General features: G+C 52.4%; 1 protein-coding gene across 1 annotated transcript in view; it reads right to left on the bottom strand.

Moving 5' to 3' along the window:
* TBX5 (T-box transcription factor 5) overlaps positions 1–17,972 on the bottom strand; it is a 38,000-nt gene extending 20,028 nt beyond the window's left edge. The window contains exons 1-6 of the mRNA XM_053994014.1: positions 17,933–17,972; positions 15,305–15,480; positions 13,664–13,758; positions 11,026–11,145; positions 9,749–9,896; positions 7,625–7,777 (exon numbers count right to left, since the gene is read on the bottom strand). Coding sequence (XP_053849989.1) covers positions 7,625–7,777; positions 9,749–9,896; positions 11,026–11,145; positions 13,664–13,758; positions 15,305–15,480; positions 17,933–17,972 — 732 coding nt within the window. The remainder of the gene's footprint in view (positions 1–7,624; positions 7,778–9,748; positions 9,897–11,025; positions 11,146–13,663; positions 13,759–15,304; positions 15,481–17,932) is intronic.
* Positions 17,973–25,109: the final 7,137 nt, after the last annotated feature.

Here is a 25,109-nt window from a genome sequence, read left to right as displayed (position 1 = left end):
ACTTTGGTCCTCTTAAAACGTCTAAATTTAACATTTAAAGCAGCTTCTAGACAGACCATGCCCTTACCCAAAGGGACTGTGCTGCTCCAAGAGGTTCATTCCCCTCCTGCACTACTTTTCCTGAGGGTTTTGGTGAGCAGGGCTTGTCATTTAAGCCAGTATTCATTGTGGACCAGAAACACCCTCAGCTACCCTGTGGATCCTGTAAAAACTCCCTCTGCCATGCCAAATCTGGTGCAAATGCTTTGGTGCCTTGGCAGGAGAGGACTGAGCCTGGACCAGGTGTGATATTGCTGCAAAGCCCCAGATTTGGGCAGAAAAGGGGAAAGTTCCCTTTTTTTTTTTTCTCTTTTTTCCATCACTGCCTGGCAGTCTGAGCTCTCAGCAAGGAATCAGGAGAGAAGACACTTGCCCAGGAGGAAAGACAAGCCCGTGTTTGCCACTGGAGGAACTTCACGCTCTCACCACGTTTTATGGAAACCCCGTCCTTCCTTCCCATTGAGAGTTGGCCAAGGGGAAGGAAAGAGCTCAGGATCAACGGAGGGAGAACAGAGAGAGGTTCATGTTCACCGAGTCAAGCACAAACAGCCGGGCCCAGCTCCCTGCCAAAATCCAAAGAGGAAAATCTGGCTCGCCCAGTGTCAATAGCAAAGCTCGCCAGGTGTATGCACAACCAGATTATTTTGCTCTTTTCTTGTCTTTTTTGCATATTTTTTTTCCAAGGGACGTTTGTTTATTTGCCATTTTTGCCTCATTCAGCCCCAAACTTCTCACAGAACGCCCCCACCACACTTACACTTATCTCCACAGGCATTCCCATTAAATCAGGACCATACTTCAGCACATAAACAAGCCCTTGGCACTTTTGGCACTTTTTTTTTTTTTTTTTGTCCCTCATTTCAGATTTCAAAGAGAAGGGCAAACAAACAATCTTTTTGGGGTCAATTTGCCAGTTGAGCCATTCTCTAGCAATAAAACAGAGGTGCATTTTGTAATTAAAAGCCCTGAATTATTACACAACCAGCCGTGTATTTTGCAAAGCAGCTGCCTATCGGTTTGAAGGTGGTGACTCTTCTAGAATGAATAATAGGCATTATTCAACATTTTGAATGTTCCTGAAGCCATGTAAATGTAGGAGTTGTCCTCCCTTGCCGACCCCAATGGCAATATTTGCTCACATAAGTGAAGTCCTTCAGTGAGTGAGGATTTACAGGATTGGCACCAGCACACAAAGGCACAAAGGGCCGGATTCATCCCAACCTGGCCAAAGGCATTTCAACCAAGGCGCCTGCACTGGGAGCCTCAGCTCCCTGCTGGAATCAAGGGAGGGAGATGGGGACTGCCAGAGGGCCCTGGGGTGGGTGGCAGTGCCTTCACAGGTCCCCAGTGCACTCTGCTCACTGGAGGAGGAGCCAGCAGTGCTCCAGCCCCTTGTTTAAGCCCCTCGGTTGAATGCCCCGTTTGATTCTTCAAGCTTTTAATGACCCACGAAATTGCAGCCAAAATATCAAAACGGGACCTCAATATTGCAAATCTGGTGATTTAGCAGAAGTCCCCTAGCCCACACGAGGAACACACTTACAAGCAAAGGTGTTGGTGCTGGTGACCAAAAGCCCCAAGAGAATCACAGCCAACTTCAGCCGCCTTAAAATTAAGGATCTGCTGGATTGAAGGCATCTAAAAACCAGGGACTACAGCTTTAGAATTAATTCTCAGACCTTTGGTGTACTTCAGATGGATTGGAGCTTCCAGAACAAAGTTTCCCCAGGTGACAAATCATGGCATCAGCCACCACAAAGCCAGGGGAGCCCAAGCCAGATTTAGCAAAACTGTACACAACAAATTAGAAAACAGAGAAAAAGTTGGTGGATCCCTGCTTTAGCAAACAACCTGTGGAAGATGTTTCATTTGGCCACTTTTTTGCCTGACTTCCAAACTATTTCAGAGGTGGAAAAGCAAACGCAGGGGAGGAAATAAACTTCTTCTGGATCAGCTTTGCCACAGCAAAACTGAATTTAATTGACTATAACTCATGGTGGGGCAGGGGGGGAGAAAAGCTGTCAGAAAGTCAAATGACAATTACCTCATGAAAAATAAAACAAAATACAACGTCCTGCGAGGTCATTAAGACAGAGTGCCCAGGGCTGAATTATACAGCACAGGTTCAATAAAACTGAAGGGCTTTGTTTGCGTATTTGTTACTGACGGCAAAGCTTCACCGGCTCCTGGAGCCGCCACAGACCCTTGGAGATCAGAGCTCTGCAGGGTGAAGCCTCCCAGATTTCCACTTTCCAGAGCTTGTCTGACCTATGGGTTCATCCTCACTTTAATGGGAAGTGACAGTTCCCAATGGAATTGGGAATCCCAAAGGAATCCCTGGCCTGCTCCCCTGCACTCCTTTCTCTGGGCTAATTGGCCACAAAGCTCTTCTGCTGAGACCTTCCCAACAGCATCTTTAGCTCCAGCATGACAAAACTTAGCTTTGCATTGAGTTAGGTCAAGGAAAGATGCTTTACTTCTTTTTCCTTTACCACAGACATGTATTTATATGGGATTTGTGCCTAAGGGCTCATGAATGTCATTATGGCCAAAATCAAAACTACCATTTTGTATTATTTTTTATCAAGAACTTGCCATGACAAGATTTTTCTCAATTGTTTCTCACTTAAGAAGTTGAAATAAAGTTGAAACTTTGTTAGGGGTGATGTACTCCACACCAGGTGCTCTGGGCTCTATTTTATTTATGTATTTTGCTATCAGCTTCTTTTTTTTAAGCACTTAAGCTAAGGGAAAACACTTCACCTGGATCTTTTTGGGCTCTTCTGAAACTAAGAAAGGTCGGGCATTCTGGAAAAGGAATGTTCTGCAAGGAATGTGGATCCTTAATTTCTGAGTTCTCACTCAGGTTTACTTGGAGAACTTAAAACTGATTGGGGGGGGGGGTGGAAATCACCATTTAGTGATGAAGAGGTGCAGGTGATCACCCTTGAGAGGTGCAGAGCACTCCTGGAGCTCCCCTCCCCGTGGGGATCCGTGTCTCCCTGGCTGCAGGTGGCCGTGGCCCTGCTCAGGGTGGCAGAGAGGGACCAGGAGCAGCTGTGGCACCGCTGGAGCTGGCCGTGCTGGGAGCCACAGGAGGCTCCCCTGGCGCTGGAGAGCACACAGGCTGTTTCTTTCGGGCTCTCAGGTGGCAACCAAGGCAGGGTGGAGGAGGAAGCCAAAGCAGAGGAGTGGGAAGGAGAGAAAGAGATGAAGACAAGGTGCCTGCTGAGCCCAGGGACATCTGGGCCAAGCAGAGGAGCTGGATGGGAGCTCCTCGGAGCGCGGGAGAAGGGAGGGGAGGAGCTGCTGGCAGAGGGGAGAAGATGCTGAGCCCGAGGGCAGTGAAGGAAATGGGAGGCACTGGGGGGCTGCTTGGGGGTACTGGGGTGAGACAGGGGCTCACTGGGGAGGCTGCTGCCTGAACTGGGGCACAAGGACCAAGGGTGGGCAGAGAGACTTGGCAGGGTTTTGGGGGAAGGAGATGAGTCTGCAGGCAGGATGGATGCTGCATCCAGAGGGAGTCTTGGCCAAGCTTGAGGAGAGGGGCTGCTCTGAGGTCCAAAAGGGTCCAGGGGCTTGGGGCTGGCTGAGCACCCCATCCCAGGGCTGGCAGGGAGCAGGGACAAGACTGGGGACAGAGGGAGACAAGGCTGTGTCAGCCAGAGCTGTGAAGGGCACAGGACCTCTGGAAGGAAGCGCTGTCCCACCAAGGCCTGGAACAGCAGTAAGGATCATGAGGAGCCCCAGAGAGGGTCAGGGAGAGAGCAGCAGCTCCCTGCCATCCTCAGGTGCCCCAGGGCTGCACAGAAGCCACCAGGTCTGGTGATGAGGAGGAGCTACTTGGTCTCACCTTGCTTAGCCCCAGGGAGCTCTGTCTCTCCCAGCACCTGGGGTCCCCTCTTTGGAGAAGAGCCTGCCCTGGGCAAGGAGAGGGGCTGTCCCCTCTTGCCAACCAGATGGAGAAACACAGGGACAATGGCCCCAGGAGGGGCAGGGAGAGCTTGGGGGCTGCACAGGGGAATCCCATGAGATGCCAGGCTGGCCACCACACTGGTGGCCTCTGCTGAAGTGGTGGAGGTGGCCACCTGCAACCTAAGACAAGGAAAATGGAGCTCTCAGGAGAAAACACCCCACACCCGAGGACCTGCCCACCTCCAGCCCTCAAAGACAGTGACAAGAAGCCACATGCTCAGGGGGGACAGGCAGCTCTCCAGAACTCCCAGAATGAAGCATCAGCTGACTCACCAGCACGATTTTAGCGCTGGGTCTTTTTAGGGGAAGGATGAAGCTCGGTATTCAGAAATCCCAGCAGATATCTGGCAGTGAATCCAGTCTTTGGCCATGCCCTGCCCCGCCCCTCCCTGGTGCACACAGCATTTCTGGGTGCCTGTAACATCCCACCCGGGGCTAACGTTTCCTTAAAAGAATTTTGACTACCAAGAATGTTAAATAACTTAGGGTGGGGGAAAAAAAATCAGCATAAAACCGGATATCCTGAGGGGGGGGGAACCAATATAAAGCCCAAGTCCAGCTAAGGGGGAAAGTAGGTTGTAAAAATTAATGAGAATAATTGTTGTGAATTCTTGCTTTTGAAAGAACCCTCGTGAGGGCAGAACCTTAATTATTTCTGTCTATTAGGTTCATTTCCTGGTCCTAAGCAGAGAGCTCATACCTAATAAATACGAGCCAGTAACACAATGATTTAAGCCACAGCAAAATGGTGCTTAACTGCAGGGGAAGTTAATATTTGGGAATCAACCTGATTGCAAGCACCCATTGTGTAAATGGCAAGGAAATGAAATGTGCATGTGACCTTTTTTAACACCTCGATATTTCTGGGGTGTTTTTAAGGGTAGCAGAGAGGGGGGAGGTGAGCAATGGAGCTGCTGACAACCACCCTGAGAACTTCACCAAAACTCTCCTCATAGCTTAAGCCTCTTTTTGGGGAGTAGGGCTGAGGAGAGGGAGATCCCAGGGTGCTTAAATATCTTTTCAGGCTGTCTAAAATACCAGGGGAAATAAGCACAAGCCCTGTGCTGGGATTGCAGCTGTGCTCTTGGAATAAATTGACCTATCTGGAAGCAGGCAGGTATTTCTATAAGCTGTGTAAGCATGGACTCAAATGCATTTTGGGGTGAGTCACACAATTCATTCTGTAATAGAATTCAGCTATAATACAGCTCTTGAAACCTAAACCCCATGCAGGGATGAATTTGTGTGTGTGTGTAAAATACATGGGTGTATAAAACTCTGTGTAAAATATGTCAGAGGCTGGGTGGGGTGGATGGGAAAGATTGCATGAGGGATGAGCTGCAGGTGAGGGGTGAAGGTGAGAGAGAAATGGGAAAAAGTCAGCAGTGCACTGACAGCAAGAGCTGGGGATGCCCCACGCGTCGGGGGGCTGCCATCCTTTATGGCTGGGGAAATGCAGCCTGCGTTGCAAGAGGAAAATCTGATTTTCCAAGCAACCTCTCAGCTGTGAAAGCTGAGCTCAGGTTTCAGCTGGTGGAAAAGAGCCCAACTCAGTTTCACCCACCTCAGCTGGAAGATGTTTCTCCTCAGCAACCCCAATATCATTCCCCATCTGCACTGGGGTGAGCTACAAGCTTTATTCCCTTCCCTGCAGGGAGATGCCATTTAGGGAAGATCATCCCCTGCTTTATTTTTAAGGCTCTATCTTTCCCAACTGGGATTTTATCTTGGGGCTACAGCCACTCTTCCCCTGTTCCCCCCTGATTCCAAGCAGCACGGGGAGCAATGTGTGTGTCAGGGGGCAGAGGGATGTCAGAGTCTGTAAAACGTGTCAGGGGTGTGTAAAATGTGTCCTGGTGTGTCTGTGGGGATTCCTGCCTGTGTCAGATACACAGATGTCATTTCTTATCACACAGATGTTGCTGATTTACAATCAAATATTCCTGCTCCTCCTAGCATGGCAGTTTTCCCAAACTACTGTACTTACATGTTCCTGCTTTGCTTTCGTTTTATTTGCATGATCATTTCTTTTCCTATAAACCAGCCCCATTTTTCTTCAAAGGAGAGCAGTTCCATTCACGTCTGTTTTCTGCTCGGGAAATGCCTTTAAAGCAGGCAGTGTGTCCTGTTTTATTAACTCCCACTTCTATTAATATTATATTCTTTCTGCAAATCCATCAAGCAGAAGTTAAACTTGATTTTATAGCATCCACAGTGGAGTTATAATTTAAGGCATAATTTGGCAAGGACTCAATTTGGATTCGGTTTGCTTGTCCTGGCCGTGCCAGCAGCTCCTATTTTAAAGGGCAGGGAAGTATTTTCCTTTCTCCCTAGTTATGGTGGAACACTCTTTCTTCTGCAGCCCAGCTCTGCTCTCTGCATCGTGCTGGTCAGCTGATGGATGGAGGAAATGCAATCATTTCACACAGGTTTAGGAACCTGCATTTCCAGGAAAGCATCCAGGATTTCTTTGGGGTGCTAAATTACTTTTCTCTGCTTGAGAAACAATTATTCTATCGGGTACAAAGGAGCCATCCTACCTGCCTGTAAGTACAAGTTTATAGTAAGTGCTTTGTGTGTGATTAAGAGAGGAGTTTGCTTTTTTGCTGAAAAAAATAGAGTTTTCATGGGGCTGTGGCAAGGGACAGTTGGTGAAAGACATCCCTGATTCATCTGTGGAGAAGCACCCTGCCTTCAACACTCAGCCTTCCTCCTCCTCCCTGCTGGGTGGGGAAGCCCAAACCCAAGCAGGGAAGGAGCAGGAGCAGCGGGCTCCTCGCAGAGGGGCAGCGACAGCACGCCAAGAAAACCCTTATTCCACCCAACCCTTTCCTACTCCAGCAGAGGACAAACCCAGCCCGTCATTTTCGTGCTTTGTTTGCCTGATGGCGGGAGCTGAGCCTCCCTTTCCTGCCCGGGCCCCCCGGCTGCCAAGCCCGCAGCCCCCCGTGGGCAGCCGGGTTATCAGCGCCCGGCCGCGGAGGGGAGCGCCCGGCTCCCTCCTCCAGATTAGGAGCCTTTGACCCATGGGGAGGGGGGAAGATAAAGCAAACTTCCTCGGTTGGTCGTCTCCATGTGAGCAAAGCATCCTGGTGAGCTCATTCCCCCTCCCCGGCTCGCCCCGAGCCTGGCTTTGGGGGCTTTGTGTGGCCAGGAATAACAGAGGGGATGGGATGGGGATGTGAGAGAGGAAAGGGGAAGGGAGAGGAGCGAGAAGGGAGGAAGAAAATGGGCAAGGGAGAGGAAAGGACAAGAAGAAAGGACAAGGAGACAAGGAGAGGAAAAAGAAGGGGACAAGGAGCGGAAAGAAAGGGGAAGAGAAAGGAGAAGGAAGGAAAAGGACGGGGAGAGGAGAGAAGAAAGGAGAAGAGGACAAGGAGAAGAAAAGGAAGGGGACAAGGAAGTGGAGAAGAGGGAAAAGGAGGGGGAAAGAAGAAGGACAGAAAGAAAAAAGGAGAAGGAAGGAGTAGAAAGAAAAGGGGGAAAGAAAAAGAAGGGGGGAAAGAAGAAGTAGGGAGGGAAGAGGGGCTGAGTTTCTCAGGAAGAGCAGCGGGAAGAGGGAAGGAGCGGGATGCGGTTTGCCGGGCCGGGGGCCGGCCCAGCCCCTCACCTTGTGGTTTTGGTAGGAGGTGACGGCGATGAAGGCGGTCTCCGGGAAGACGTGGGTGCAGAAGGCGGTGTTCTTGGAGCCGAAGCCGTTGTTCTCGTCCGCTTTCACGATGTGAAGCCGGGGCTGGTATTTGTGCATGGAGTTCAGGATGATCTGGGCAAGGGAGAAGGAGAGGACATCCCGTGGGAATGGAGGGGACACAGCACGGCGCATTCCCCCCTTCCAGGGGAGGAGAAGGCACACACCAGCAGGAACCCGCAGCCCCTTCCCCAATTATTTGCCCTTTTCAGGAGCCCCTTCGAAGGGCAGATTGAGCTGCTAGGGTAGGGGCACGGATCTCTCCAGAAACTCGCCCGGGAGCCCAGCAGGGCCGGGACGTGCTGTCAAAGGTGCTTCCTCACCTGCTCCCCGCTCCCCAGCCCCCCTCCATCCACACAAACCCCTGAGGGGGCAGAGCTGCTCCCCCAACACGTGCTGGGGGCAAATGGGGCCATCCCCACACCCCCCCATCCCATCCCGGGCGGGTAAAGAGTGAAGAAAGGGTGAGGGAAGAGAGCTGGAGGGATCGGGGGGTTTAGGGCCATCCCTCCCGCCAGCCACCCGCAGAGGACGGTGGCGGAGCCGGGAGGGGCTGTGGCGGTGTTCCAGATAAAAAGCGGGCCCTGCTCGGTACCGGGTTAATCTCGGGGGAGGATGGGGGGCGGCGGGGGGCCGCTCGGGCCCGATAATGACTGCCGGACCCTGGCGACAGCGAGACGCAGCGCGTCCCGCCGCCGCCTCCCCCGTCCCGGGGGTTTAAGCAAATTGCTTTGACATCCAGGAAAGTCGTAGACATCAACGGTGAACGATCTAATGGTTTTTAATTTCATTACAGCGACTCTAATTGAGAGGCTCCTGGCGCAGCTCCTCCTCTGAAGTCCCTTATTGTCCCCTCAGCGTCTTCGGTTTGTTTGGAGGGACTTTTTCCCCAGAGCCGCCTGTTCCCAGCGGGGATGCCTGGCCCCTTTCCCCCGGGCCGGATCCCCCCCTTGTCCCCAAAAGCACCCCGGGGGTGGGATGGGTTCCCCCGGCTGCGCTGCTCCCCTCCCTCCTCCCGCAGGAAAGGTCCTGGTCCCTGGGAAGCAGCCCTTGCAAACCCCTTCTGCACCAGCTCTATTAGAATTAAAACAAAATCCGAATTATAAAAAGAAAAAGGAAATCAACCCCCGCAAATGGAGGTGCAAAGGAGAGCTTGTAAATGATGCTCAGCATTGCGGTGGGCTGGGGACTCCGCTGGCTCCTCTCCCCTAAAGCCCTCTCACTTCTTGGCTACCACGTGGGCGAGGATTTAATAGCACAAAATTTATCATTAAAAAGCGAAGAAAAGAAAAAAAAACCAGCTTGGAAAAAATGAAACTGAAGTGTTGAAACGAGACTGGAGAAAAATCCACTCTTGGAAAGGGCTGGCGGGATCTGGAGTCACATATTCATTCAATTATATATATTTTTATATATATATATACTTTTTTTTTTATTCATACATGCACATATATATTTGCTCAGAGGAACTCGCATCTTTGGAGACCTTCGAAGGAGGGCTGTTCCTGGCTGCAGAATTCACACAAATTTTCACGGCCCCACGAGTCTTGCAAAGACCTTTTTAATGCCCAAGAACTTCTAGCGGGACTTCAATTTCTCTAATTGTCTTTAATTATTGTTACTTTTTTTTTTTTTTTTTTTTTTTTTTTTTTTTTTCCCCTGATCGGGGGATCCACAGCATTTAAGGTCCTATTTCCTCCGCTAATTATGCCTGATTGATTTTACCTGTTAGGCAAATTCCCGGAGGCAGCGAGCGGATTTTAACGACTGGGGACTCCCCATGCGATTAAAATCAGGGTGCCCAAGTACTCAGTCGAGCCAGGAGAGTTTCACCCACTCGCCAACTCCAGGCCCCGGGGGTCTGTCATCAATTCCCATGAAATAACCCGGCTTTAAGGTTTATGCTTCTGTTTCTGGGGGTTCCTCAGTGGCGTTCATCCCGCTCTCTCAGGGGTGAAAACAACACCTGGATTTGAGGGTGGGTGACACCGGCACCACCTCGGTGGCAGGGGACACCGGTGCCCTTGTCCCAGCCCCGGTACTTACATGTCCGAAGGGATCCAGGTGGTTGTTGGTGAGTTTGAGCTTCTGGAAGGAAACCAGCTGCCTCATCCAGTGCGCGCCGGTAGCCGGGGAGTCGGGGTGCACGTACAGCCTGCCGGGCATGGCCGGCTCCGCCTTGCCTGTCACCGACCTGCGTGGGGACACGGGGCTGAGCTGCGGCCACGTGCGGACGGCCCGTGGGAATTCAAAGTTTTGAATTCCGTCCTCTCCCGTGGGCTCCTGCACCCCATCCATCCCTTCCTGGGGTTTCTGCACCCCATCCATCCCTTCCCGGGGTTCCTACTCCCCGTCCGTCCTTTCCTAGAGCTCCTGCACCCCCATCCATCCCTTCCTGGGGTTCCTGCACCCCGTCCATCCCTTCCTGGGGTTCCTACTCCCTGTCCGTCCTTTCCTGGAGCTCCTACTCCCCATCCATCCTTTCCCGGGGTTCCTACTCCCTGTCCGTCCTTTCCTGGAGCTCCTGCACCCCATTCCATCCCTTCCTGAGGTTTCTGCACCCGATCCATCCCTTCCCGGAGTTCCTACTCCCCGTCCATCCTTTCCTGGAGCTCCTACTCCCCATCCATCTCTTCCTGGGTTTCCTACTCCCCGTCCGTCCCCTCCCGTGGGCTCCTGCACCCCATCCATCCCTTCCTGAGGTTCCTACTCCCCCGTCCGTCCTTTCCTCGAGCTTCTGCTCCCCGTCCTTCCCCCCTTGGGGCTCCTGCTCCCCCTCTGTCCTTTCCTGGAGCTCCTGCTCCCCGTCCGTCCCTTCCTGGGGTTCCTCCCGTGGGCTGCTGCTCCCCGTCCGTCCCCTCCCACCCAGGTACCCCGTGCCGGGGAGAAAAGGCATTTCCAGCACGGCTGGCTCGGGGAATTGCTGAGCTCTTTGGCACCTTTCCCGTCGGAGATGGCTCTCGCCCGTTTAACCCCATCCTTCCCCCTTTCCACAATTAACGGCCAGGAGTAAAGAACCGATCCTTAAAGATTTTCCTGCCCGGAGATATTCCCTTCCTTAATATAATTAAACCGTCAGCTCCACAATAGCAAATAATGTCATCGTCAAACAAGATTCGTTAATTGCGACAGAAATCCTGCGGTTTTTCCTTTTTTTCGGACGCATTTCTCTCCCAGGGGCTGTGGGAACACCTCACTACGCCCAGGTGAAACTCCTGCAGCCCAAGATTTTGCATGGAAAAAGAAGGACGAGCCGCTGATTGAAGGATTTCTCCCACCCGGGCAGCCCAGAGGTCTCGTCCCTCTCCCCCACGCGTGCCTACCATTTATTATCCGCGAATTTGTATCTGTGGTCATCCGCGGGTACAATATCCATCAACAGGATGTACTTCGTTTTTGGATTGAGTCCAGTGACCTTCACTTTGTAACTGGGGAACATTCGCCTGTTGAAAAAATAAATAAATAAAAGCATAAAAGCAGAGAAAGTTTCCCAGGGTGGTTTCGTGTGTGTGCGAGGAGGAGACACCGTGGGGGGAACATTTAACCAAAGGGTTAAACCACGTTCCCAGGCGGATCCTCCCCATCGTCCCCTTGGGATGTGGGACAAGTTTGGGTGCTGCTGGGTTCCATCCGAGGCGAACCGGGTGTTTTATCAAAGCAAAATCAGAATTTCGAAGCTGGCGGGTTTGTTTATTCACCACCTCGTGCGTCTGCTCATCTGTTGGTATTTTTACTAATTATTTCTTTCGCCAAAGTTTGGAATCTCCTTTTTTTTTAAACAAATCCGAGCGTGAGAACTTTTGGAAGCAAGTTACTTCCTTCCCTCCATAAACCGCTGGAACAGGAGAGGAAATTTGCCAAAAAATAAAAGTTTTTAAATAAAAGTTATAATATAGATACTCCTATAAAATTATATTTATATAATCTTTCTATAAATGTATATGTTTATAGAAATACATTCTCATATACTACGTATATAGAAATATAAACATTTTAAAATACATTTATATGAACACCTTGAGGTTCTAGGGACAGATACGGAGCAAAAACCCTTCACGCACTCAGGTGTAAGAGAAAATCCGTGAACAGCCGTGCGGTCACCCCGAGAGAGCAGCAAACACACCTGACAAATCCTTGGAAACCCTCGGATACACACAAGGCAGGGGCTTTTCGAAATATTTTCCATTACTGCAAGGCAGGCACTTAAACCACTGCTGTTATTTTAGTTCGAGCTTTCCAAATATTTAAAAATAAAGCAGATGAAAATGGAGCCCTGGACTTAAAACACGCATAAACAACAAAAAAAAAAATACCCCCAAAAAAAAAGTCCCACACCTCTAAAAATACCGCGCTCTTCTCCGAGGCTCGGGATCTTATCGCTGCCGTGGGGCACCTGGCCTGGGCTTTAATTCGCTTCTAAAAAGTTGAAGGGGGGTGAAAAGCGCCCAGCGAAGGACGCGGGTGTTGAACTTTAAGTTTTAAGAAGGAAGAAACCAAATTCCAGCTGGAGATTGATCCGTAACTCCATCGAAAACACCTGAGCACCAGGACCAGGGACTTCAACCAGAACCACGGGCAATGGCATAAAAAAGGAAACCTTGCCCGCATCCCCCCTCGAGCCCTGCCCTGTAAATGTCTCTTTTATTGCTCTCCAGATGAAATCTCTGGCCACAGGGATTTTTGTTTGAAATTTCTGCAAGGTGGTTTCTGTCTCCCTTCGAGAGTTGATTTCTTTTTTCTTTTTTTTTTTTTTTCTTTTTTTTTTTTTTTTTCTCCCTGTGAACCGGGTTTTTTTTTTCAGGAGATCCTTACACCGACATCATCCCATGTCCCCTTGGCCACAAACCCCTTTCAAATCCATTTTTGCAGCAGCGAGGTTCAAGGGGAAGGCGAGATCTATTCGCTAAAACTTTATCCAACCAGCTCGATACTTATTTTCCTCCTTCCTCTTCAAGCAAATTTTGGAAGACCACAACAAATTCCAGCTGACAGAGCAAAATGAAAGTTTGATTCTGCCTTGTTGATTGTGTCTCTACAATCTAAAACTATTCCTACAGGTGGAGGCTTTTTCCCTTTTTCTCCAAGCATTCTAATTGAAAATCACAACGAAAAATCCTCCCTGGGGCTGCCCCCAATTTGTTGATAGGACTGGAGAGACTTTTTTACTGCATCTCGCTGGCCACTCTTCAATTTAACAACCCTCCACCACATTAATATCCAGGATAATGTTAAATCCCCTCAAAAATGCCTGCGTCCACATAGAAATATCTGCGGGTCAGGTTTACACAGCCGGTCATGGAATCGATTAGAACCCCAATAAAGTTGGATTTGCAAGGCTGCATATTTTCCCGCACACCCACGCAGATAAACACCCGCATAGAAATACACCCACATGATATTTATTTGCGGACGCATCTATCTCTGCATCTAAACAGCTTTGTTATCTCTCTATAAACAGTAGCTTAAGACCGCCTAGACTTTTAAAAGGAGCGAACTGGCTGAGATGGGAATATTCGCTCCAGAGTGAGCAAAAATAAATTAAAAACTCTGTAAAACGGCATAAAACTTCGGGGGGAGGGGATCAGAAGAGCCAAAATCCTCCAATAATAATAATAATAATAATAATAATAATAATAATAATAATAATAATGGCCCACCGAGCTGCTCTAAACAAAGTTTGCTTTTTGGCCAAGTGGTTGCAACTCGCGCTCGCCTGGAAAGTTTCCAAAGGCCTGAAGTCGGAATTAATGATCCAACTGGTCTGGCTAAGAAAGAAGCCAGAAGAAACAATTTCTGCCGCCTCTCCACGGCCGGGCAGTGGCACACACACACACGAGGGCTCGGACACGAGAGCTGTCACTGTCCCCGTGCCAGGGAGGTGTCCGGTGCCCCCCATCCAGGCGGGTGTGTCCCCCCGTCCCCGCAAACACGGAGGGGACCGCGGAGCCCCCCTGCTCTTACCTCCCGGCCTTTGTTATGATCATCTCCGTGCCCACTTCGTGGAACTTCAGCCACAGCTCGCGTTCGTGCAAAAACACCTTGATGCCCTCCATGCCCTGCGGAGCGGGGAGGCACAGAGCGTCAGCCCCGAGAGCCGCGGGGACAGCCCCGAGAGCCGCGGGGACAGCCCCGGGGGGAGCGGGGACAGCCCCGAGGGGAGCGGGGACAGCCCCGGGGGGAGCGGGGACAGCCCCGGGGGGAGTGGGGACAGCCCCGGGGGGAGCGGGGACAGCCCCGGGGGGAGCTCGCAGGGGAAGGGCCGGGCTCTGCGGGCCGGAGCTCGGGGCATTCCCGGGATAACCCTGCCGCCAAGCCGGCCAGAGGGGGTTTCCAGGCCGGAGCGCGGTGCTGCTGCTTAGGGCAGGCCCGGAGCGGGGTCCTGCGGGCCGCGGGGCTCCTGGGGCGGGGAGGCGATGGGAGAGAGCCCCCGGAGCCGGCTCCAACCGCATCCTCCCAGAGAAGTCCCCCGCTGCTCTGGCCCAGCTGCTCCCAGAGCCAAGCGGAGGAGATTTACACCGTCCCACGAGTGATTTACACCCCCGGCTGCGCTCTACAGGCTAGAGCGGCGTGGGGTGTCACCCTGCCCCCCTCGCCCCCTGATTTTCTCTTTCCCACCCAAGAGCTGCGAGCCCTGCGGTTGGGGCAGATGCCACCGCGGGGACAGCACATCCCTCCACGCGGGCTGGGAGGCACAGGGGACACCCCCGGCCAAAGCAAGCGCTTCTCCCGCTCGCTAAAAAAGCCCGGTCAAACTTCGGGGGTCGCTTTCCAAACACCCCGGTGGCCCCGAGCCCCCCAGTGCCCGTCCCGTTGCCCACCGAGCCTTCTGCTTCACCCCGTGGGCAGCGGGGTCCATCGGGGGGACCTGCCAGGGGATAAGGGGGCTCCGCGGGGGGACCCCACAGTCGGCACGACGGTGTAAAATCTCCTTTCCCCGCATTTCTCCCCTCCGCTCGCAGGGCTGCCCGAGCCGGCGGGGCCGGTCCAGCACCGGGAGCTCCCAGCACGGGGAGAAGCCGAGGGACGGCTCGGAGCACCGAGATCCCGCACGGAGCCCACGCGTGTCCCGGCACACGCAGCGCCAGGGGGGCGAGGGCTGAGGGAGGGGATGAGGGACACCCCAAGTGTCGCTCTGGGGGTGCCCACGCGTGACTCAGCCTGCGCTGAGTGCCCGCTGGGCGTGCGGGGCGCAGCTGTGCCCGCCTGGGTGTCCAAGGGGTGCACAGATGTGGATAGGCACTAAATACATACATTTATACATAAATATAAAGGTATCTCCGCTCTCTGGGTGCTCGCCCGTGCATTTGCCCACACGGGCGTGGGTGTGGGGTTGCCACTGCAGGGCGGGTTCCCCTCGCTGTTATTTGGGGTCCTGCTCCCCCAAAAACTCTCACGGGCATATCCCCGCAGCTTTGGCGCTCGAGCACGACCTCAAATAGCACAAAAGCAGGACGAGGCCCACGGCCAGGTGAGGCTTTGCCCTCGCGTGGGGCCTGAAATAACCCAACCACGCAGCTGGGCCGGGGGCAAACCGTGGAGACAAGGGGGAAAGGACCGAACGAGAGAGGGACGGGGTGGAAGGAGAGGAGCGTGGGTGCTTACCTGCTGCGTGAAGGCTGCTTGGGGTGAGGTGGGCGACTTGCTGGTGGCCCCCAGCTGCGTGTCCTGCTTGCCCTCGGCCTGGAGCTCCTTGGCCTCCGAATCCGCCGGCGTGCTGGGCAGCCCGAAGCCTTCCTCGCTATCCGCCATGTTACGAGCTTCCTTCGCCGAATCCCCCACTGCAGGCACACATCGGGAGAGAGCAGAGATAAGAGACGCACAAGTCAATGCTGACGTTTAATAAAATATAGATATTTATCGAGCGGGGTGGCTCCGAGCGAGCGCAGCGCCGGCCGGGGCTGCCCCGACCATCCCAACACTCACTTCCAGCTGCCCAGGGAGGGAGCAAGGCCCTTTAACTTTGGGAGAGGGAGAAATAAAGACTTTTATTTATTATCGCAGCCCGCAAGGGATGATAGGATTGGGGGGGGGGGGCTCGGGGGGGTGGAGAGGGAGGGGAAGGGGGAGGCGGTATTATTGAATGCATCTTTTGGAAAAGGTAAACAGCGCGTTTTAGGGCTGCCTGGCAGCCGAGGGGCTGTGGAACGAGCAGCTCATGGCACAAATGACTCTGGAGGTCGGGGGGTTCGAGGTGGGGGCTCCAGAGCCTCCCCCGAGGCTTGGCCACCTCCAATTCCTCCCGGCTCGCTGCGGCCCAGGGGGTTTAAAGTCCCAACTTTCCTCCCAGGGAAGTGGAAGCTTTCACCCCGCTCCGGTTTGGAGCAGGAAAACACCACTGACACACGAGGCCACTTCTGGCACCCAATTCCCAAGGAAAATTCAACTTTTTGCACCTCTTATAAAACAGGAAAAAATTTAAAAGCCTGTTCTTCTCTTATCCCGGGCAGTTACAAGAAAAGCAAAGGATGGACGAGAAAATTACAATATAAAATGCAAATAAATCAGTCGGACAAACGCTGTGCGAGGTAACGAGGAACGAGGACTCGGGCTGGTGAACGAGGGGTGGAATTGGGACTGGAATGAGCTAAGCCATAACATTTAGGATAAAACTGCATCAGCAGAGAAAACGAGATTTAAAATTACATGCTTTATATCTGATGTGAGTAACCGCAGTGAGTTTTAAAACTGTATTTTGACTTATCTTTAAAGGCTCTATCAGGAATGGTAAAAGTTTCATAACAACACAAAAAAAAAACCAAAAAAAAAACCAAAAAACAAAAAACAAAAAAACCCAAAAAAAAAAACACCCCAAAAAAGATAAAAGCCATTGAATTATCTGTTAGGTTTTTATTGTTCTTAAGGAGTTCGGAGTTTTAGCAGCTTTAAAAATATGTTTCAAAGAAGGGGATTCAGTTTTGAAAGGCCAACCATATGGAGGCAATATTTGCTTTAAATACATGAGAATGTTTTTAAATGAGTTCTTCGCCCTGCAACGACATTTGAAAGCTGTTCAAAATCAAGCAGAAAGAGCGAGAAAAAGGCAATTCTCCTTTAAAAGCGAAGGAAAACTGGGAGTGGAAGGGAGGGGGGAGAAAATGATCTTCCCCGCTAGTGGTGGGTAAGCACACAGGGACGGATATATCATTTAAAAGGACAAAAAGCGAGGGGACTCCAGCTCCGCACCTCTGGAGCTGCAGCTCGTGCAGACGCGGCCCGTGCGCGATCCCTCCCTCCTTCCGTCTCTTCCCAAAGGTTTTTTTTTTCCCAGCGCGCACCCGCCACAGACCCAAGGGCGAAGCGAAAGCGCTGCGAGCGCGGAAAGTGCGCGGGGCGCTGCGGGAGCCGCTGCGCCGGGCCCGGGCCCAGCCCGTGGGGGCAGAGCCGCAGCTCCAGGGACCATTTAAGGCTTTTCTCTTCCCCTCCTCCTCCTTTTTTTTTTTTTTTTTTTTTTTTAATTTTTTTTTTTTTCCCTCCTGGACTGTTGTGGTGTCTTGTTTGTTTGGGTTTTTTTTTTTTTTTTTTCTCCTTGGGAAGTGCCGCTTATGCATTTTTAAATCGATTTCCCTCCAGCTTGCAGCTATGATTCCCCTAGAGCTGGCAAGGCTAGGGGGTAGAGCGAGGGAAAATAATAATAAAAAACCCTAAAGCATGTTTATTAAAACAAAGAAGGACCCAGCCACGGCAGCGCAGCCCAGCCCAGCAAAGCCTCCTCGATGCTCCCCGCGCCCAGACATAATTAAGCAGATATAAAAATAATCATAATTTTAAAAACAGAGGGTGTGACGACAAAAAATAACCCCACAACTAAAAGCATTTGGCGATCCGTGGCTTCTAATTTCTTTTTTTTTTTTTTTTTCCCCTTAAAAGAGCTTCTGAGAAGAAATGGAGCTTGACAGAACCAGGCCGCGGTGGCTGGATGAAAAATGCATCTCGCTTTGCTAAAGTAGCGCCGAGTGGCTTTGCGGGAGGAAAAAACACAAGGGGGGGGGAATAAAAATGAAATAAAAATCCAATCGCCACCCTCTGCTTTTGTTCCGGCTTCTCCGCGGGCCCCCCCAGCCGCAGAGGGAGCGCCGGGCGGAGCAGCCCCCGCTCGCTGCTCCGCTCCCCGCGGCTCCCGGGGCCTCGCAGCTCGCGGTGCCCGCGGGCAGCCGCTCCCTCTCGCTCACGCACCCGCACACACAGAGGACAGACCCCGACGGACAGACATGGCAATGGAAGAGCCGTTACCTTGCTCGTTGAGTTCCATGCAATCAATGCATCTCCACATATATAATGTGTGGCTCTATTTCCCCCGTTTGCAATGGAAATTACAATGGGATCAGGCTTCTCGTGTGCATATTTCCTTTTATTTATTTATATTTGCGGATCAGCATGTGAAAACCCAGCCTGGAAGAAAAAAATCTATCCAATGCAAGCCTGCTTCTCTCTCTCTCTCTCTCTCTCTCTCTCTCCTGCTCTCTCCAAACACTTCCAGGTTGTCAGACGCACTAGAAAGGATCCTGAGACCAAGATAAAGCCCCCACCCCCACCCTTTTCTCAGCCTGATCTGATGCAGTTCTCCCCAGCCCACTCTTGTCGCAGCCCGGCTAAAAATAATTTAAAAATTAAAAATAGTAATTAAAAAAAAAAAAAAAAAAAGAGAGAGAGAGAGCGCGAGAGGGCGAAAGAGCGGAAAAAGAAAACAGCACCCTCTCGGAAAAAAAAAGAAGAAGAAGAAAAAAGTTTCGGCCGGCTGGTAAGCCCCGCTCCTCCGGGCAGGTTCGCGGCGCTGCCGCTGCGCGCGGAGCCGGGCGCGGAGCGCGGAGGAGCCGAGCGGAGCGCGGAGGTGACGTGGGCTCGTCCAGCTCCGCTCGCCAAGTGCCGGGACCCACTGCCCAACCAGCTGGGATCCTGCTCCGGAGAGACTCCCTCTCCCACAGCCCTCCCTCCCGCCCCCTCCCCCCCAAACCTCCTTTTCCAGCCTATTTTTCTGGCCGGCAAACAAGAACAAGGCACAAAGACAATCATCAAACTCCCCAGCAACCCTCCCCCTCTCCTTTACCTCCTTCCCCGCTCCCTCCCTCCTTCCCTCCCTCCCTCCTCCATCCATCTCTCCCAACCAAAGAGAAAATTCAGCGTCTGGGAATATCCTGCCCCCCCCCACCCCTAAATAAATCGCTGGCTCCGCTAAGCTCGCACCACCCCCGGTTCCCCCCTCCCGCCCTCACAGGCAGCCCAGAGGTGTGGATTTAAACCCAGCTCTAAATTTGCTGGTGCTCACAGAGGCCTTTTATTGGGGGGTGCGAGGTGTTGCCCTAAAATAGATTTTCCTAATGAGTACAACCCCCCAAAACACGCGGTGGAGTGGGAGCGAAGGCCCCGGGCCGTGCGCGCGGGGCTGTGGCCCTTGTCGCCGCTTGTGGCCGCAGCCAGGCTCCTTCCCCTGCCCTTTCCCATCCTCTTCCTCGCCCCTCGCCGCGCTGCCACGGCCGAGGGCCGCAGCCCCCCGGAGCTCAAATAATCAAGCCGTCAGCGAGGAGAGGGGCTGGGGGTTTATCTGCATCTTCCTTCGCTCTCTCTCTTTTTTTTTTTTTTTTTTTTTTTAATGTATTATTGGGAGGGTAAAGTTGAATAGGTCAGCGCAGGGTAAACAGCCTCCCTGTCGCATTCTGCAGGCTGAAGAGAACCAGATTGGCGAGGCGGATTTTTGATAAGACTCGGAATAAATGGCATGGTTCAGATCTGCTCTGCCCACCCTCCTCCTCCTCCTCCTGCTGCCCCCACCCTCTGCTCGCCGCTCTGTCCCGTCCCCCCACCCATCCAAAAAAAAAAAAAAAAAAAATCCCTCACTCTTTTCTGCCTCTCAGTAAATTTTTTTTTCTTTTTTTTTTTTTTTTTTTTTGGCGTTTCGAGGAAGTTTTCAGCAAATCCACCCTCGCTCCCAGCTCTCGCAGGGAGCGATAACACCGGAGCCCTCTGAAAGTTTGAGGTGAGGAAGGGGAAAGTCTGGGGGCGAGAGGCTCTTGGGGAGGGGGCGCGTCTGCGGGTGTAGTTTGGCATCTCCCAAACCCTTCCCATGTGCACGCCAGTCCCAACAGCTACTTGAGAAGAAACAGCCAACAGTAAACGCTTGCAAATAAGAATAGTAAAATAACTGCACTTGTAGCCGCAGAGAATAAGCCAGAGAATGCTACTTAAACAAACAGAGCGAAGCTTGTCCCATATTTCATTATTTTTCGAGGGGAAAGGAGCCGTGGAGCCCTTCCAAACACAAATAAACGAGGCAGCAAGGCGGGCGCTCGTTCCCCCGCGGGGAAGGCGGCGGCCGCAGGAGCGGCCCCGGCCTGGGGCGAGCGGGCAGCGGCCCCTCCGCGGAGCCCTTCCCCTGGCCTGGGCTCTGCTCCGAAAGGTGCAAATCCGGGGGGAAGGTGGGAAAAGCAGCCGAAGCAGGCGGGCACGGCGGTGCGGGGAAGCCGCGGCAGCCCGCGGGGAGTGCGGCCGGCCCCGCGCCGCACGTGTGCTGCGAGCATCCCCGAAAGGAGAGGGGCTTTTCCTTTAAAAAGAAGCAAAAGCAACGAGGAGAAAGGTTTCTCGCAGAGAGCAAGAGCTTCCCTCCCCTCGGCGGAAAGAAAGGGAGAAGTGAAAATCCTGAAGTTCGGAAGAGCGAACCCGAGCACGGCCGCTGCCTAGAAAAGCACTCACCTCTCCAGTGCCAAACTAGCTCTCAAACACCTTGAAGACAAGTTGAAAACGATGCAAATAAATCGAATTTATTTCCGTCTGCAGGTTGGGGGGGGGAGGAGTGGACAAGGAGGGAAAGAAAAAAAAAAAAAAAAAAAAAAAAAAGCAGCTGGGGAAAAAAAGGACGGCAAATTCAGGCTCCCCCAGGACTGGAAGGGCAAGGCGAGGAGCCTTCCAGCTCGAAGCTGGTTTGTGGTCTCAGACAAATTAAATATTACTGTTTATTACCAGCCATACTCCGATAAAATAAAGAGAGTTCAAGGCGATAGCTGCTATCTCACGAGCTTTGCTCCTATAGGACACGGAGACGTCACCAACCACGCAACTGGCCTATTCTGTCATGGTTGACTGCAGCAGTAATGGAAGGTTAATTTGTATTATTCTCCTCTTTTTAAAGCTCGATCAGGGAGATTCCTGCGCTTTTTTTTTTTTTTCCCCAAAAGAAATCCATTTGGTGAAATGCAAAAAAAAAAAAAACCAAAAAAACCCCAACCGTGGCTAGGTGCGTGCGACCTCTATATGATGTATGTTTATATATATAAATATAGATATTCACAAGGCGGACTTAGACACGCGGGTGCGAGGGGTTTTATATCATACACGAGCAGGCACGGAGCCTCTGGAAACGTCAGGGAAACCCTCTCGTCCTCGGAGCAGAAAAGGGGGAAAGCAGAAGCAAAACTCCCTCTTCACCACAAGTTAAATAACCCAACGGGATTGGCATTATTCAGCTGAATTTCTTTTTCCAAACAAATAATTCTGTGAGGGTGAGCAGGAAACTTGTCCAATGAACGCTCAGGCGCCTCTGGAAGCAAGCACGCTGGGCTATATATAGTAAATGATAACCTGGTTATTTGCACGGATTCAAGTGTGCTTCGGGAACCAATTATTTGCTCTGATTAAATAAAAAAAATATAGGGAAAAAAAGAAAAGGAAAAAAAAAAAAAGTAGTAAGTCCAGGAGATTATTTGCCAAATGAGATTGACAAGGGAGAAAAAAAAAATCAAAACTCTCCAGATCCCTCCAAGTGCAGCCAGTGGCTGCAGAGATGCCGCTGGCGCTGCCCCGTGTCCCAGCTCTCCCTTAACCTGGAGGAATTTTGGGATGCACACGCGGTCGCAGCAGGAAGATATCACTCAAAATTAAAAAAAAAAAAATTAAAAAAAAAAGAAAAAAAGAAAATGAAAAAAATAAAAGGAAAAAATGCACGCACACATATAGATAAAAAGGTGCTAAAGCGTTTTTTCCTCCAACAGAAAAAGAGAGGAGGAGAAACAGGGAGCGAGGAAATAAAGAGCAGCACCTAAGGAAGAGCGAGGAGACGTGCGGGAGCTGAAGGCTGCCAAGGTGAGTTCCCAGCGGGCACCGCAGCCCTGCTCGGGCCGAGGGGCTGAGGCAGCACCCCCCGCACCCCCAGCCCTGCCTGCTCTGCCCTGAGCTCCCCGGGCCGAGCTCTGCGGGCTGCGGGGAACCAGGCCCGCGGGAAAAGCACCAGCAAGGACGGAGGAAAAAAAAAAAAAAGCGAGGAAAAGGCCCCCTTAACCCTGATGCGCCCCATTTGCTGGATCTGGCCGTGCTTGTCAGCTCGGAGTCCTCCCAAATGTCCGGGATGGAGGGAAAAAAAAAACCCTGAGAGAAGGGAAAAAACCCACCGAGGATGGTTCTCCGGCTGGCACCGACCGCCCAAAGTGCTGGCAGCGGAGCAGGACAGGGCCTCACCCAAAATGAGAACTAAAACTTTCTCCCCCGCAGCCGGCATCCTCTCCTGGTGTCCCTTGAGGTCCCCCCCAGCCCCCGAGGCCGCGGAGCCGCGGGACGGGAATCGCTTCCCGCTGCCCGCCCGGGGAGCGCTCGCTCTCGGCCTCGGGGCTGCCGGGGAATGGGAATGGGAGACCCAGCCGGGAGCGGGGAGGGTGAGGGCTCGGAGAAGCAGCGCACGCAGGAATGCAGATGAAGATACACGTAAATACATGTATTTAAGTACAGATGTGCCTGCAGGAGTGCGGACACCCCGTTTGCAAGCACGCCCCCACACACGATGCCTCTTCGCTCAAGCTTTAAGCGATTTTTATATCCCATGTAGTCCATATATTATTTATTTGGTATCTTTAGACTAAACGTGCAGTGCAACCGCGCGAGTGCTGAGCTCCAGGAGTTCCTCGTGAATAAACGTGGCTGTTTGTGCACGGAAATACCCACAGGCACCGCACAAAAATCGCGTGTGTGGATGTGCAGGTGATGAGGTCTTCACAAACACTTGCCCAACAGCGTTTCCGCCAGCTCAAGCCATCCCTGCCCATCCGCTATTGGTTTTATATGGATATTTACGTTTTACCCGGGCCTTAAAGACGCATTTTTGGGTGCACACGAGCCTTAATCTGCCCCCACCCTCCTCACAGCTCAGTGGGAGTGGGCGCAAACCTGCGCACCAGCAGAAGGCGGGCGAGTGGATCGGCGTGGATGCACCGCCTATGCACCACACTCTCCCTATATATCTTTATATTTATATATTATCCAGAAATACAAATCCCCCGCCCGCATTCTGCAGCAGCCACGGCCCCAAACACCGTGGGGCACTTACCTCCGTGGGGGTGGCGGGTGCGTGGCTGTCCCCCCGCGAGTTCCGCGCAGCCCTGCCAGGCTCGATCCCGGTTTTTCAGCTCCTCGGGCGCGCAGGACCCGGCCCGGGCAGCCCCGGCCGCAGCGCCCGGCCCCGGCGCCTCGGGCCGCGGGGAGCCCCGGCGTTAGGGCCCCGCATGGCCGGAGCCCCGCACGGCCCCCGCGCCCTCCCGCTGCCGCTGCAGGGTGTCCCTGGCCCGGAGCTCTCTCCTTGCGGGATTTCCCCGGCCAGCCGCAGGGAGGGGGATGGCCGGGGTGCTGGCTCGCAGTGGGGTCGAGGTGTCAGCAGTAAGAAATAGTGCCGAGCGTGAACTCGCTCTCCCCCCGCCCGCCCTCCACACCCCTTGAAAATCACTTTTTGGGTCGGCTTAACCAAGTCGAAGAGGCTTTTGCATTTCTCTCGCGGCTCCTCGGCGGCCACCCTGCCCAGGGACGGGGCAGCGCGGCCGCCCGGCTTGTAAAATACAGAGACATCAGCACTTGTGGCTTCCCAACGCTCTTTTTTTTTTTTTTTTCCTCCTTCCCATATTTTCAGAGAAAATCAGCTCCCTCCTAGCAGGGATTATTATTTTTCCTTTCCATTTTTAGATAATTTACTTCCCCTCTCGGACCAGTTCTCTCTTTGCTTTTATTTCCCTTTTGTTGGCCGCTTTTCGCTTTGGCGAAATACGCACCTGGGAGCAAGCAAGTGTTTAAAACAATCCTCCTCTCTGGAAGCATTTTTGTCCATTCACTTATTGGGAGTTTTTTTATATGTGTTAGGTTTTTTTCTCCCAATTGCTTCCTATTTTCTTTCCCCTCAGTCATGGGGGCAGGGACTGACTGCATTGATCTGAGAGTTGGTATCAACAAAATATTTGTGTCAAAGTCCCGCCAATACAGTTCTGTCGTGTCATTATTTCCATTACAAAATCCTGCATTTAGTGCTGGAGAATTGCTTTAGACGAGCCTTCGAGGGGAGATATCTGGCTCGAGCTTTTTTATTTTTTTGTTTCTTTTTTTTTTAATTATAAGTGAATAGCGTTTTGTTTTGTTTTGTTTTTTTTTTTTTTAAGTTTGTGGTTTCGGTTCTTTGGGATTTGGTTTTTTGTCGGTTTGTTGGGTTTTTTTTTTCCCACCCTTCTGGCTACCTTAAAGACAAAAAAAAAAAAAAAAAAGTTTGCAATTAAAACCCTTTTCCCCTCCCTGAGCCCATTAATTTCCCAGGCGAGCTGCAGGCTTTAAAATAGTGACGAAAATGAAAAAGAAGCAGGGCAGAGGCAGGGCTTGGCGTGGCACGGGCACGGCGCTGCCCTTCCGCGCCTCCCACGCGTGGGGGTGAAGATCCCTTTTCCTCCTGGATGCCGAGCAGAGCGTGAGGATCCCCGAATTAATCCCTAATGGAGCAGAAGGGATCCATTCTCTTTTCGCTGTTCCCTCCAAAAGGCATCTCTCGGGGAGGAGAGTCCGGGGAGACAGGGGTCCACCACCCCCTCCCCAATTTTTGCCCAGTGTTGCCCAGGAAAAGAGGAAATTAGGCTGCATTTCTCTTTGCTCCCCTTATCATGGGTGATTTTTGGGCACGGGGTGCCCGTGGGGTCCCCGCTCCATTCCCGATCCACCCCGATGCCCCCAGCGGAGAGGGGCACGGCCGGGCTGATCTGCTCTGCCCAAGCAGGGCGTCAGTCAGGGCCTTATCTCAGCCCCGAGGAGAAAATAAAAGCTGATAAGGCCTTCGCTCTCTTCGCTCCCTGGGAAGAAAAGAAATGGGGGCAAAAAGGGAAAATCCTCAGCGCCCCGTGCCTCTCCCTGAGAGCGATCCTGCCGTGACCTTGAAGGGCAGGCGGGGGTGGCAGGAGGAGCCCGATCCCGCAGGGTTTGAAGCAGGCACCGATAAAAGGCCTCAAAGCATCACCTGCGAATGTTGCTCCCTTCCCTCGCCCTCCCCCGGAGCCCGGCTCTCCCGGGGAGAGGAGCCCTGGGCGGGGGGGACCCCCCGGGCACCCCCAGTTCCCTCATCCTCTTTTCTTTTCTTCCTCCCTTTCTCCCCAGGTCATTTTTCTTTCCCTCTTTCCTCTTTTCCAAG

Source organism: Vidua macroura, chromosome 18 (genome assembly GCF_024509145.1).
Source record: "Vidua macroura isolate BioBank_ID:100142 chromosome 18, ASM2450914v1, whole genome shotgun sequence".
Taxonomy (NCBI): Eukaryota; Metazoa; Chordata; class Aves; order Passeriformes; family Viduidae; genus Vidua; species Vidua macroura.
The sequence above is the reverse complement of the archived record's forward strand: the minus strand, read 5'-3'. Positions and strand labels throughout refer to the sequence as shown.